At 41.0% G+C, this 12,911-nt stretch overlaps 2 protein-coding genes across 2 annotated transcripts; one reads left to right on the plus strand and one right to left on the minus strand.

Annotated features, from left to right (window-relative positions):
* Positions 1-144: 144 nt before the first annotated feature.
* LOC138185435 (uncharacterized) lies at positions 145-3,424 on the minus strand. Its single transcript, XM_069124395.1, has 5 exons — positions 2,253-3,424; positions 1,912-2,157; positions 1,422-1,798; positions 1,194-1,348; positions 145-900 (listed from the first exon to the last, which is right to left on the minus strand). The coding sequence occupies exons 1-5, from the start codon at positions 2,860-2,862 to the stop codon at positions 594-596; spliced, it is 1,695 nt and encodes a 564-aa protein (XP_068980496.1). The 5' UTR covers positions 2,863-3,424; the 3' UTR covers positions 145-593.
* Positions 3,425-8,043: 4,619 nt separating this feature from the next.
* LOC138185552 (uncharacterized) lies at positions 8,044-11,296 on the plus strand. The gene has a single exon (XM_069124574.1). It carries the CDS (start codon positions 9,470-9,472, stop codon positions 10,583-10,585), a length of 1,116 nt encoding a protein of 371 aa, XP_068980675.1. The 5' UTR covers positions 8,044-9,469; the 3' UTR covers positions 10,586-11,296.
* Positions 11,297-12,911: the final 1,615 nt, after the last annotated feature.

Consider the following 12,911-nt stretch of genomic DNA (forward strand, 5'->3'; position numbering starts at 1 on the left):
TACAGGGTTTTAAAAAAATACAAAGTATTGTACTTGGGTAATTGTTGCGAGCACATATTATCAATTTGTTTCACTTCAGATAACGATACGTAACGAGCTTGAATTCTTTTCTTACATTATATTTCTCCTACATTAATCCTATAGAATATTCTTGACAAAACAGCAGACTAGGATTTCCATGCCTGGTCAGACAACGTTTCATTGCGCAAAAATGATTATAATTACAAAATAAAGAACAGGCTACAGCTCAACAATTTCTGTGACTTTGAGGTACGTTTCACCAATATATGTAATAGCCATCTTTGGTTTCAAGGATTTACGCAAAAGTATTTTGAATACTGCATGCCATATCCTTAAATTACAAATATTTTAAATCAAAGTCTACCGCAAACCTATGTTAAATCTGTCCTAAACCTCAGAAGTATATGTAGAATCGAAAATACCTTTACGTATATCATTGAAACTAATTGCATGTATTGGTGAAGTCATCGAGGACCTTGACCCTGACATAATTTCAAATTGTTGAAATTTGCCAGGCGTATCATATTCTATATATACCGAGAACACGCGATTAAACAATCTGAATGCGAAAATCAGGGTGAAAGCCGAGGAATCCAAGAATGCACCCTTCTGTGTCGTCCTAAATTGCACCTTGGTGACAGAAGCGCGAATAACGCCAAAATAGCACCTAGTAAGGAAACTCCACACAAAGCACCGGCCGTGACATCGTGGAGAGGGGTGCCAGATTTAGGGGATTTGGCAGCAAGTAGCAAAAGTCCTGCACAGCTCAGTGCCGATAATCCTGCAAGCCCGAGTCCTGTCCAAGTCTTTCGTAGCGTCCTACAGGCGCCAGCTAAGGCACAGCAGACGCCGCAACCCGCGGCACTGTCGTAATAATATCTGCAAATGAACGTCAACGTTTAGAACCTGACAATATTTACGACATTTTCGATATGCAGTGGCTATAGAAAGTCTTTCAACGCCATTGCATTTATATACCAGCATTTAGATGTTTACTTAATTAGGTTCAAGCACGTTAAGTAGCGTATCGTTAAGCGATACTTTCGTATGACGAGAAAAATTTGATACTACGAAGGTGAAATGTAGAATTTGAGAAAAAGTCGCTTCATTGGAAAATAAGGATATGTGAAAACACTTTTGTAACTTGGGATTCCTTGCCCGTGCGTAATTACCTTCTTCCCTGCGTCCAAGACAAGTACAGGGCCAAACCGCAGGTTAAAATACCAACCAAAACTAATAAGAGCGGCGCGTTTTTTCTGTCGTTTTTCTCCAAGCCGCTGGCCAAGGTCGTATTTGCGTCACTGTTGGGTGGTGACAGTGGTGGTACCTGTATAAATAAACCACAGGATCGTGTCATTCTCTATTACGTGGTTACGCAATCGGTAACGTATTTTACTCACCACCGCGGTTCTAGCAATAAAAGCACTTTCTACGCTTTGGTATCCGTTCCTTTTCTGTCCTGTAGGTATCACTTGATACCTAGGTGAACCGGACACCATCGGCATAGATTCTGGTCCATTTTCCACGTACGCGTAACGAGGCGGTGGATCACCGTGACCCATCGTGACAAGGTCGATCGGTGCCGTGCCAACGTATCGTAGTCTTCCACAGTTGCTGGCTGGACAGAGTTCCTGTTGTCGAGTCGGGTTTTCCAATAACGGTAGACATCGTCGTGCAGATGGCTCTTTGTTCGGGGTGGATGTTTGAGGTCTCGTGGAGAACGTACGATTTTGTGGAGTTCCTTGAGGCGTGCAACGAGTAGGACTGAACGTTCGACCTACGTTTCCGTGGAATGCAAATTTATTTATATCTACAGCTATTGATAAGAAAAACTGGCGATCTTTTAAGACGCAGTCGTGCGAAATGAGTAGTTGTCAAAGGTATGCATACCAGTCGGGGAACCACCTGGTGTGAGTGCTCTTCTTTGTGGCGTACCGGTTTGATTGAACGACTGTTGTCTCTTTGGAGATAGAGTCCTCTCCTCGGACCTGGATCGAGGCTTCCTTGGAGTAGTCAATATCTCGTGCAGTTTTTGCGTGGCTAAGTTATTTCTCGGAGAAACCGACAGCTCCTGGGCGTTTCGTTCCGGTAGAGCTGGCGGGTCTTCTTCTTGCAAAGGCACTCTGGTATAACGACCTAATAACACGTGTTGTTATTTTATTGCCATGGCTGCGAGAAAATTGCAATAGGATTTCGAGGCTTCGTACGCCTGTTAATCTCGCCAAACTTACCCTGTGGCGTGTTAATATGACTCCGCACCGACGACACGTGCTTTGCGCTGTTCCACTCGATTTCTTCGTCCTGGTAATTCTGATCACCCGGTACAACGGCGTATCTGCCGCCGTTGTTCCGACAACTTTGCATCTGCAGTTCCCTCCCATCGTCTTGGTTGGTCGCCGGTGCAGAACGTTGTTGCACCTGCTGGTGTGGAATGAACTCGTACCTCAAAGAACTCCTCCTCTGTATCTGATCCCTCTGCTCGTCCTGTATGTACTCGTACCTTGACCTTTGGCTGTATATCGCGCGGTGTCCCTCCACTGGAACGCTTCCATATCTTCGATGCGCAGCACTGCTGTTATTCTCGAGGTAACAATATCTGTTGTCTTTACCGTCGTTGTTTTCGATTATACCCTCGGTAGGTTCTTGAAACGCAGGGTTACTTTGACCTATGTTGCATTGCAATTGCAATGGCGGAGGTGGTGGTGGTAAATCGTCACCACTTTGGAATTGAGGCGGTGGTGGTAGGTCATCGGAATGATCCTCGGGTATGTACTCCGATTGGCGGCAAAACGAGGGGTTCGTGTAACAATGCACAGGAGCTAGTTCCGTTATTTGATCCATTATTTTATCCTTTCTAGGTTGCAACTTTGCTTGGTACACGTTTCACTTAGTTTCACGAGGCACGCTATCTTTAACAGTCCGCGTGCGACACTGGATGTAAACGAACGAGCATTTATTGAGACGCGTGCATTTGGTATTTCTAGTAGCTGTTGTTTATTGTTTGTACATAAACCGGAGGATTATATCCTCCGATTTACGATTTGTTTCTTCGATTGATGAGAATCAGGAAAGCGCTGCTGACGTAGGTAGGCGATGTCCAAGTTTCCAGGGAGAATGTTACCGTTCGCCTAGGTGGTGAGACGATGTCTTGGCTCGAGATATGGTTTGCCCTGCACATTTTCTTCTTTCGATTTGTTTCTCCTTGCTTTCACGATTTAAGACACCTCGATCTTCACTCTTTCTTAACCATTTTTTTTAATATTCACAAAAATGGTAAGAAATAGTTTGTCCAAAGTTTCCTTCGTAACGGCAAAAAAGTTTGTTCGTAACTTGTTCGAAAAGTCGACGACTTCGTTGAGCAAAGTCCAATGGTGAAATGCGTTCGATCCGTACGCTACGGTTGCTTCCAACGAACTGCCACATGAGTTCCCTCAAGAGCAGATGTGTACTATACGAAGGGCGTTTCTTCGACCGTTTCCATCGCACAAGCGTGTATGCGTGTTACGTATTACCTGAGGGGTTGTCAGAGGGTTCACATAATGCGAACCTGGTGTCGCATCACAGGGTGGGGACTCTGATGCCTATAGTTCCTTCTAACGTTTTCTGTATTGCTACTACCCCCGATAGTGTGTTGCGGAATTTATACGACCTTTCCACCTCTACCGCGACATTTAAATTTTAAATACCGCTCTATATTTTAATTTCGGCGGTTTAAAAATCAAATTCTTCGATGCTTTCCCTTCGGATGCATTTCACAAAATATGTATACGATGTAACTTTTATGAACATTACTTTATGCACATCTTCACTACCACCGCAATGAGGTACGACAATATCATTGTTTTATTGATAACGTTCCAAACCAGTCCTGAAATGTATATAGAGGTTGCAAGTTATTTACTACGAACACATGAACGGTGATCCACATACGTAGGATTTTTACCAAACTATTAATTTCTCAGCTTATTAATGTAACAGGTAATTACGTGTCAGGTAATTTCGATGATCCCTATGAAGTAAATATTTTCTAACTTTTGTACATTATCGTATGTAGAATTATGTTAATCTTTTAAGGTACCTATATATCGTAAGAGATTACAAAAAATAATATCATCCATGAAACGAAGTAGTTACTTATCATTGACCGTTTGTTAAATCGAAATTTGATTCTTTTTCGTTAAACCGACCTTTTTGTTTTCTTAGAAATAGAATATTTGTTGTAAACGTATATAAGACATACGGTGAATTCATCACGTGATCATCATGAGAGAACTTCAGTCGAGGTTACTATAGATAATTTTCTGGGCAGCTGCTGCGACCGTTGAGACGCGTGCCCCAATCGTAACAGCTGCTCCAACACAAACGCGTATCGCTCACAAACACGCTCTTTATCTTTCACTCTTCATGCACCAAATACACTGTTAGCTCATACGTACTACGGAGCGTCATGTTAACGGCCGAAAAGTCATTTCAAGGAATAGGGAGGAAACCGACGTGTTAAAATTCCGACTGTATATTAGACGAGCCTGGGCTCAAGTTTTTGGAGAAATTACGTGCGCGGAGACTTCAACGCCGGGTAAATGCGCGACTACGCGGATCATCGATTCGCTATTATGTAATAACGTTTAGTTTTCGCAAGAAGTTATTGCTTTCATGCTCCAACGAATGGAATTAGTTCTTTCAAAGTAGTTAGGGTAAAAGTGCTTGGGAGAATGTGCTAGAACACGAGGATAATGTTCGTCCTATATTATGAATCGAGGACAGGAAAAGTATCGATAATACGACACCCACTTTTTTTTTCTAATGATGTGCCTCATCGTTAATATAGTTTCGTTTTAATAAATGGCAAAAAAGTGAATATACCATAGTCCGGACATATGACAGGTGTATTTTCTTGAGAATCGATTCGAACGTGTTTCTTTTCACTTCTATTAAGCGGTAATTCGTCGTTATTCTCTGGGGAATTGTGATCAGTTTGCAGGAAAGCGTAGCAGATTTTCCGCCCGAATGATTTATCAATGACAGAAGAATTCTGTTCCGGAAGAAATGAGAAAGTGAACTTTTCCCCTTTCTTGCGATTTGTACCAGGTTTACATATTTCTCGTCCGTGTTTTATATATAATTTTTTCCATCGATCGAAATAAATAGTCATCTTTCGCGTTTAAAAGAAATTCTTTCGTTCGAACGTGTATGCTTCGTTGTAAGAAAATATCCATATTCTCAATGCGAGAATTGATTGTAAATTTCAATAAATAAAAAGAAAAGAAAAAAAAAGAAAATATCCGTGTTACGTCCGCTGGCTCTTTACGTTCGAGGCGGCCACCAGCGTGCACATAGAATTAAGCGGATCGCAATAATCCTAAGGAACTGTCGTAAAACGAGGCTTTTTGATTTACCGTTAAGGCCGCTAAATGGTATAAAACACCTACGATTCAAGAGGTTCCTTATGGTTATTGGTTAAAATTTGGGGAAACGTGGGTTCAGGGATTCCGCCCGCACGCGAGCACGCAGCACAAAAATGTTTATCTTTGTATCTTATAAGTTCTATTCAAGTTAAGACTTTTATTTTCCACGACTTTCATAATGTGAGAACGTTTTCTGAAAATGTTCCACAGCCCATGTTTTAAATAGAATCTATTAAAAAGTTCCACAATTTTTTCGGCTCCTGACTTTTTCTTAATTCTCCGGTTGTCAAATAATCGATATGCATTGTACGTATGCACTGTACATATACGAAAATTCTCTTCTCTACATATTTTCTTCTTTTTCTTAAGGAATATGATATTTGTAATTTCAGTCTCAAACAAGTTTATTATATTAGGAAAACTTATGCATTTACCTAAAGGTTAAACGTGCAACGAACATTATCAATGCATGAGTCAGTACAGGGCATTAAAATTGTCCACGAGGATATCTTTAGAAATTGATTTGGAAAACAGAGGTATACACGTGCCTAGTTATTCACAGGACACGTTTCGGCACGTGTCATTTTTGTTCCTCTTTTGTCGCTCTTTTCCAATACGCTATGAATCATCGAACCTTTCCCCGCTGCCACTTTGATGTTCACCCATCGACGCGGTATATATTATGAAACTGCTCAACTGTTTGTAGAAGGTTGAAGAATAAAGTACAAAACGTATCTGAAATATTTTAAAGATACTCTGCCGTCAGATCGTAATGATCTCTGTTGACCTTTCTTTTAGTCGCTCGGGTGAAACGGCGCGATCAAATTAATTAATCCCTGTTGATGGGAATTGTCTTCGTATGAAACGCTGTAAACTAGCGTCGATGGAAAATTTCTTTCTAGACCAAAGCCTTTTTTCGAGCTAACACGTGCGTAACGAAATTACTTTCAGATTATTCTAAAAAACGCTCGTGCACGATCGATGATATTGTCGATTGTTTTTATAATACTCTACAAAGTAACATTTCGTACGATCTATTTTTATGCGTTTTATAATATTGTCAATATTTTTTAATTTGGTTTATTAACGATATTAACATTGTTGCAAGATATTAAGATATATTTTATAAAATACTGTTTCGTCAGGTGACTCTTTGACTAGCCCTCGGTCGAGGCGGTCACGTCAGTATAATTAATTGGACCGTAATAGTCATAAGGAACTATCGTAGAACTAAGCATTTCGATTTGACCGTTAAGACCGTTAAGTGGTATAAAACACCTTCGAGTCAAAATGTAACCATATGGTTATTGCTCCATCGGGTAAAATGTGGGGAAACATGAGATTTCCCATGTTTCCCAGGATTTTCACCCGCAAACGACCGGTGGTGGGGCGACCAACACCCAGCAAGAGTTTTCCTTTGCGACAGCATCGTCACCGAATTTTACTGGTTCTACGACTACAATAGAACAGTCAACATCTCTGCACTGGGTTCACTACATTAACTCAGTCAACATTTCTTCGTTATCTACATCTACCTTTGATCGCTCATATTGTTACGTCCGGTGACTCTTTACGTTCGAGGCGGTCACCAGCTGCACACATAGAATTAAGCAAATCGCAGTAATCCTAAGGAACTGTCATAAAACGAAGCTGTTTGATTCACCGTTTTAAGGCCGTTAAGCGGCATAAAAGATCTACGAGTCAAGAGGTTCCTTATAGTTATTGCTTCATCAGGTAAAAATTGGGGAAACATAGGTTTTCTCATGATTTCACCCGCAAGCGATCAGTGGTGGGGTGATCACCACCGAGCAAGAGTTTTCCTTTGCATCGTCACCGGACTTCACTGGTTCTTCGACTTTAGAGCAGTCAACATCTCTTTATCGGGTTTCCACCCTTCGATCATTCACCTACTTAACTTATACCTTACGTATCAACGTAACTATCTTCTCTACAAAGTTGTTGGAAATATATAATATCATTGAACTGTTAATCGAGCATTATACTCATTAAACTACCTCTATTATCTTAAACGAAGTAGGGGATCGATCAATTTCGTGGCGCCGATTGTAAAATCGTAACGGGAATTTACGACTCTCGTTGACGCGCATCCTGGAGATCGCGTCTCTCCGCGAACGGTTGACAAAACAAATACTATTTCGATAATTTGATATCGTTATCGTTTTGAATACTAAGTTTAATGAAGCATTATTAAGAAAAAACCATTGGCAAAAAATATTAAAGTGACTCGGTACTATCATTGTCAAATTGGATTGATCAATATTATTAATAGCGTGCGGGCCTATTGAGCTTGGGAGAAAAGGTCGGCTGCCAAGCCCGTGTATTTCTATGGTGAAGAGTAAAGGTTAGCGTAAGTCCTTCATGTAGATTCCAGGATGTACTTACTCTCACCAAGTTGTCTGTAAAATATTAAATGGCGAGGTATTTGATCCTGAGCCTTGACACTGTTTAACATACAACTTTTTATATAAAGAAACAAGATATGATAAATGGATTTTTTGTCTGCAAGCGTGACATCGTTTTACGAGCGTGGAAAGTGGTGTGAAGAAGGCTTAAAACAACGCGAAGGTTCATCTATCCGTCGTTCTCTGTTGTCCCTTTCACTGCAAACCGACCGCGTGGGAGGTCCGTTCAGGATCTCATAGTAATTTTAACACGAACTAGTCTTCGTTCGCAGCTCAGTCTCTACCGAGGTGTCTTTCGCGGACAATCATCTGCCCTCGTGAAATCTGCCCTCAACTTTTCAAATCGACAAACTCTTATAATTAAATGTTAGACTTACACGCGTTCAAGTAAAATTCGTAAAGTGAAGGAAATGCGTGCTTCGTTAACATTTAGTGAGATGTTAAGCGAAAAGTGCAGCTATCCGATTGGAAATAATCGTCTGAAAAGGATCAGTCGCTGTCTTGCTTTCCGATCATGTTAATTACGTTAATTACTCCATTGATCGTGTGGACGAATGGTCTCAATTAACCGACAGACAACCGGTCGAAAGAAGTCAACGAGAAGGCTGATCTAAGTTCGAAGAACGATCAAGAGAACGATTTTATTGATCGCTTGTGATCGGCGACAGAGTAGACAGTTCTCGTGGATGGAAACTGGATCAGTGATTTCCCATGAGATCGAAAATCCAGAGCGGCTGGCACAAAGAGGCAAGAAATCGGTGAAAACGGTGTCTGAGAAAAGCCGAGCCAGAGAACGCCGATACGCGCGTGCAACGAGATAATTGCATCGCTTCATAGTCAACTGCTATTGCGTAATGTTCGCATTACCACTATAGACGTATGAGAAAAAAAGAAGTTGTAGCAACGACGACGCGTCAGGTTGTTAAACCTATTTACCGTTTCGCGTTCACGCTTATTGGATACAGTCGCGGTTGTGTGGTTCTTCCTTCTCCCTGAGTTTTCGTCCTCGTTCCATTGTTCGAAACGAATTGCACAAGCGTATTCGCGGTGTTCGTCGACAACCAGGAAGAAATTCACGCGACGCTGCGACGAAGATTTCAATGAAATTCAAGCGTTTAGCATAATTGACCGGCTGCTTGCTTCTACCCGTACGGAAATCGTCGTCGATTTCGACCGAATTAACGTTTCAGCAATTCTGAGTTGCAGTCATCCAACGACCACGATTGCGAGTTAAGATAGCGAAACAAGCAGCAATCTTCGCTATGAACGTTCGTCTGATCCGTGTGCCGTCTTTCAGAGCTTTGCCTTTCAAACACCATTGATATCACTCTCGTGTCTTCGTAACAGTCGGTATACATATTTCGTTCACGGTCAAGTGCCTTTGGTTCCGAAACAGCAGGAAGTACAAAGCAATTTCCGTTCGAGGTATCCAGGTTAATATCGTAGTACATATTCACATCTGGGAAATACAGTGTCATCGGCCATGGGTTACCATAGCAGATACAACCGAATTTTCACTAACCCTATCGGAAAGTTCTGTGTGATAACTTTTCTAACGTGAATGGTCTCAGCTCTGGTTTGCAATAAAAAACCGTTGACATAAAATTCGCCGAGCGAACAATGATGGAGAACGTGTATGTGATAAAGGTGAAAACGAAGCCAGCTTTGTCTTCTCTGTACCCATCCGAACGACGTTATTCGGCATCGACCGTGGGAGGTTTGTCCTTCGTGCATTTTGGTCTGGGTGCACTTTCCCTTCTGCTAGGCAGCTTGGCCTTATCTCTTCAAGGTCCGATCCTATCGGTCACGTGTTTGGTTCCTTTCGTGACCGGTCTACTCGCCTGGAGAAGATGGTACATCGATAGGAACATCGCTATCTTCTTTTACGGAAGTCTGTTCTCCTTGATAGCAGCGATCCTCTGCTTCATCGCCACAGTGTTCGACATCGCGGCTGCCGCGGAGAGTAGAAGCTCTCTGTGGTCGCTGGAAAGAATTCTCGAGCAGCCGCGAGATCATTCTGACCTGAAGAACGACACTCTGTTAAACGAGACGATGTCACTCAGCGAAGACAATTTCAATCTCAGTAGAATCTATGATCAATCTCCAAAGATTCGTCTTTACTCTCCCATGCCTGGCATTGTATTTGATAACATGTCAAACATATCTGGGTACATCTTGAGAACTTCGACGATTGATCCTGAGGAAGGTGAGACCGAAAGTCCTAGTAGATCGTTCACTAACAGTGATTCTAAAGACGAAGAGAATTCGCAAGATTCGGATAACGTTACCGAAGAATCCTTGGAAACGATCAAGAGCAGAATGATGTCATTCTTGTACAGAGATCATCACCAGTCCTCGCATACTAGGATCTTACTCACAGTGAACGTGTTGGTGGCGTCTCTCCTCGAAGCATTTTGGTCTGCACTGAGCGCTAGAATAGCGTTGCGGGGGATGATGAATCGGTTGCCAGAAAGCAGCTACGTGAATGGAACAGCTGGAGACAAAAAATTGGAAGAAACAGCAGCGGGTAAGAGAAAACCAGCTCCAAGACCGGACATTTTGGATCACGATCGAAGACTGTCTGAAAGTTTGCAAAATTTAACAACGTTACACAGCCTGAGGAATTCGGGACCAAGGTTACCACTGCCAGAGTCCAGCAGGGAATTCAGGGAAAGAGTAGAAAGATTTCTGGCGAATCAGGCAGCGCATCGCGTCGTCGAGGGATCCTGTTCTTAAAATGAAAATAACAGAGACAATTAAATTGCGAATTGCGATATTTAATACCGATAGCAACTTTGAATATCAATATTCCTTGTAATATAATAGTTTATGCGTAATCTTCGATCTCAGAACGTATGCAAGTACAATGACTCGCGCAGATATTTCAAGTTCGTTATTATTAGTAGCATGTTGATAAAAATTGACGATGGTCGAAGGTAACAGGAACAAAATTTCGCTGTCGATAATATTTGCCAGTAACCAAACAATTTTTAATCATTTGTAACGAATAACCTGACAGATTCGAATGTGGAAGGCGCATAAGCCATTTGAAAATAGGCGATGAACAATGTTTTGTAAGAAACGAATAATATTAGTCTACTTGTTATGCATGTTATGCTGGTTGATCTTAATTAATATTTTTAATATTTTTCAAATTGACAGAAATATATATTTTATTCGAAGATCAAATGGAAAGACAGTTTCGACGTGGAATTGACTGACAGCGTGTTGAATTTAAAAATTGTCCTTTCATGGATGACAGGAAATGTGACTCGTCGTGTTTTTCATCTATGATCTTTACGTTCATGAAAGGTTTCTATAAGTGAGTCATTGTATCTTTGCATTTATACGAGTACTACAGTAGATTAGTAGTATGACCTGTTTGATATCACAAGTTTAATGATTATCACGCGCTATATATCCAGCTGATGCAATAAAGTTTCACGCAACGACTACTGCCAATTTTCTTCATTGACGGTTTCATTAATTAGTTAAACTCCATAGATACGGATTGTTAAATGCGAAGTTCGTAACGATTGCGACACAGCGCGGATGATTCAAACGCTCGAGTGGCTACGGTTAAAGAACGGTAGCCATTTATAGCGTGTTTTCATTCTGAAAGATCGTATCGGGCAAAACGCGAACCTAGAAAACACTTTAATTGCGATTTATTAACTTCAATCGCCACGTTCCTTTACCTCTGCTAATTAAATGATTCAGCTTACAGCATCAAACAATTCTGAACTCAGCTAGATAGAATCTCGAGAATATGGACACGCTTTTCAAGAAGATTGCATTGTTCTCGATTTATGTGGAACGTTCTAATGGAAACACAGTAAATTTTGTTGTTTCTGGTAATTGATCTACGCTAGCAACAGAGAGTATAAATACACCTGTAGCTTAATTGCAAAATTATGGATAAACTTCGAAAAACCAACATCTAATCTTTGCTTATTAATTTACCATCAATCGTACGCACTTTGTTAAAGTTTATATGCTGCTACCACAGATCTATGAAAGTGTTCGGCTACTTAACGGGTAGATGCAAGTGTAGATGCAAGAAAATGATAAACGAATCCTTCTTCCGTGACAGATTTTCTCCGATATGATTCAGAATCGGGAATAATTCTTGTGCGTGTTGCCACTAATCAAGATATTCTATTTCTAATCTCGTGTTCATTCATCGTCGTGGTCGGTTGAACTTGAATATATATAAGCAAATACAAATGCTGGTAAGCTGTATAGATTCGTTTCTATCCCGTCGAACGATCAATCTAGATTATGTAAAATTAATGTTACGTACAATGGTGTGGGCTCTCGTGTGTGCGCGCTGCACACGTTATTGCGAAAGTTCAACGATCGTGCTGTCTGTTGCGAAATCTCATAATCTGATATTAGCCAACGCGCACGGAGCGCGGGAGTTCACTAAGAAAATTGCTGACAATAGCGGTGCTCGTTATAGATCCCGCATTCCTCGTTAAATGCTTACCTGGGCGTGTTTCAGTGACATATCGGCTGCGATAAAATCATTGACCTGGGGACAGTCAGTGTCGTGTTCGTATCCGTTTCTTTCATCGATGGACCAACCGATGAAATCAGCAACCAAAAATAACAGTTATTTCCAAAGTCTGTATGGCATGTTCCTGGCAAAGCCACGTTTCACGAAATGCTACATATTGTGTCAATCGTTTCCTTTTAACGCGCAACTTACGAAAATACTAAAATTATCTTAGGATTTAAATTAGTTGACTCTGAATTTGTAGGACTTTCCAAAAACTCATTCGATTTCCATTGATTCTGAGTTGGTTTTTATTTGTTTACTCAAGTTAATGGAAAAAGAGCAGCCATCCTTTTCTATAGCTCTTTAAATGTAGCTTTTTAGGTACAAGTTATGATCCTTGAACGAAGCTTGATGAAAGGCGAAAGGACGTTTCGTATATTAATTTCTAATTGTTTTCGTTTTTTCGTTTCATTGCTCGAAAGAATAATTCATCGAGCTACACGTAGTTTCTTTACAAAACAAAGCTTTATTCTTAATCATTGTTAGTTACATCGTTCGACA

The sequence above is a fragment of the Bombus flavifrons genome, chromosome 12 (genome assembly GCF_040668555.2).
Source record: "Bombus flavifrons isolate JBK064 chromosome 12, iyBomFlav1_principal, whole genome shotgun sequence".
Classification (NCBI taxonomy): domain Eukaryota; kingdom Metazoa; phylum Arthropoda; class Insecta; order Hymenoptera; family Apidae; genus Bombus; species Bombus flavifrons.

Excerpts from the sequence above, each read along its gene's own strand:
- LOC138185435 (XM_069124395.1), bottom strand. The coding sequence starts at position 2,862 with ATGGATCAAATAACGGAACTAGCTCCTGTGCATTGTTACACGAACCCC. Across the intron at positions 1,799-1,911 it reads ACCAGGTGGTTCCCCGACTG|GTCGAACGTTCAGTCCTACT; the intron begins GTATGCATACCT and ends ACGGAAACGTAG. Across the intron at positions 1,349-1,421 it reads TTATTGCTAGAACCGCGGTG|GTACCACCACTGTCACCACC; the intron begins GTGAGTAAAATA and ends TTATTTATACAG.
- LOC138185552 (XM_069124574.1), top strand. The coding sequence starts at position 9,470 with ATGATGGAGAACGTGTATGTGATAAAGGTGAAAACGAAGCCAGCTTTG.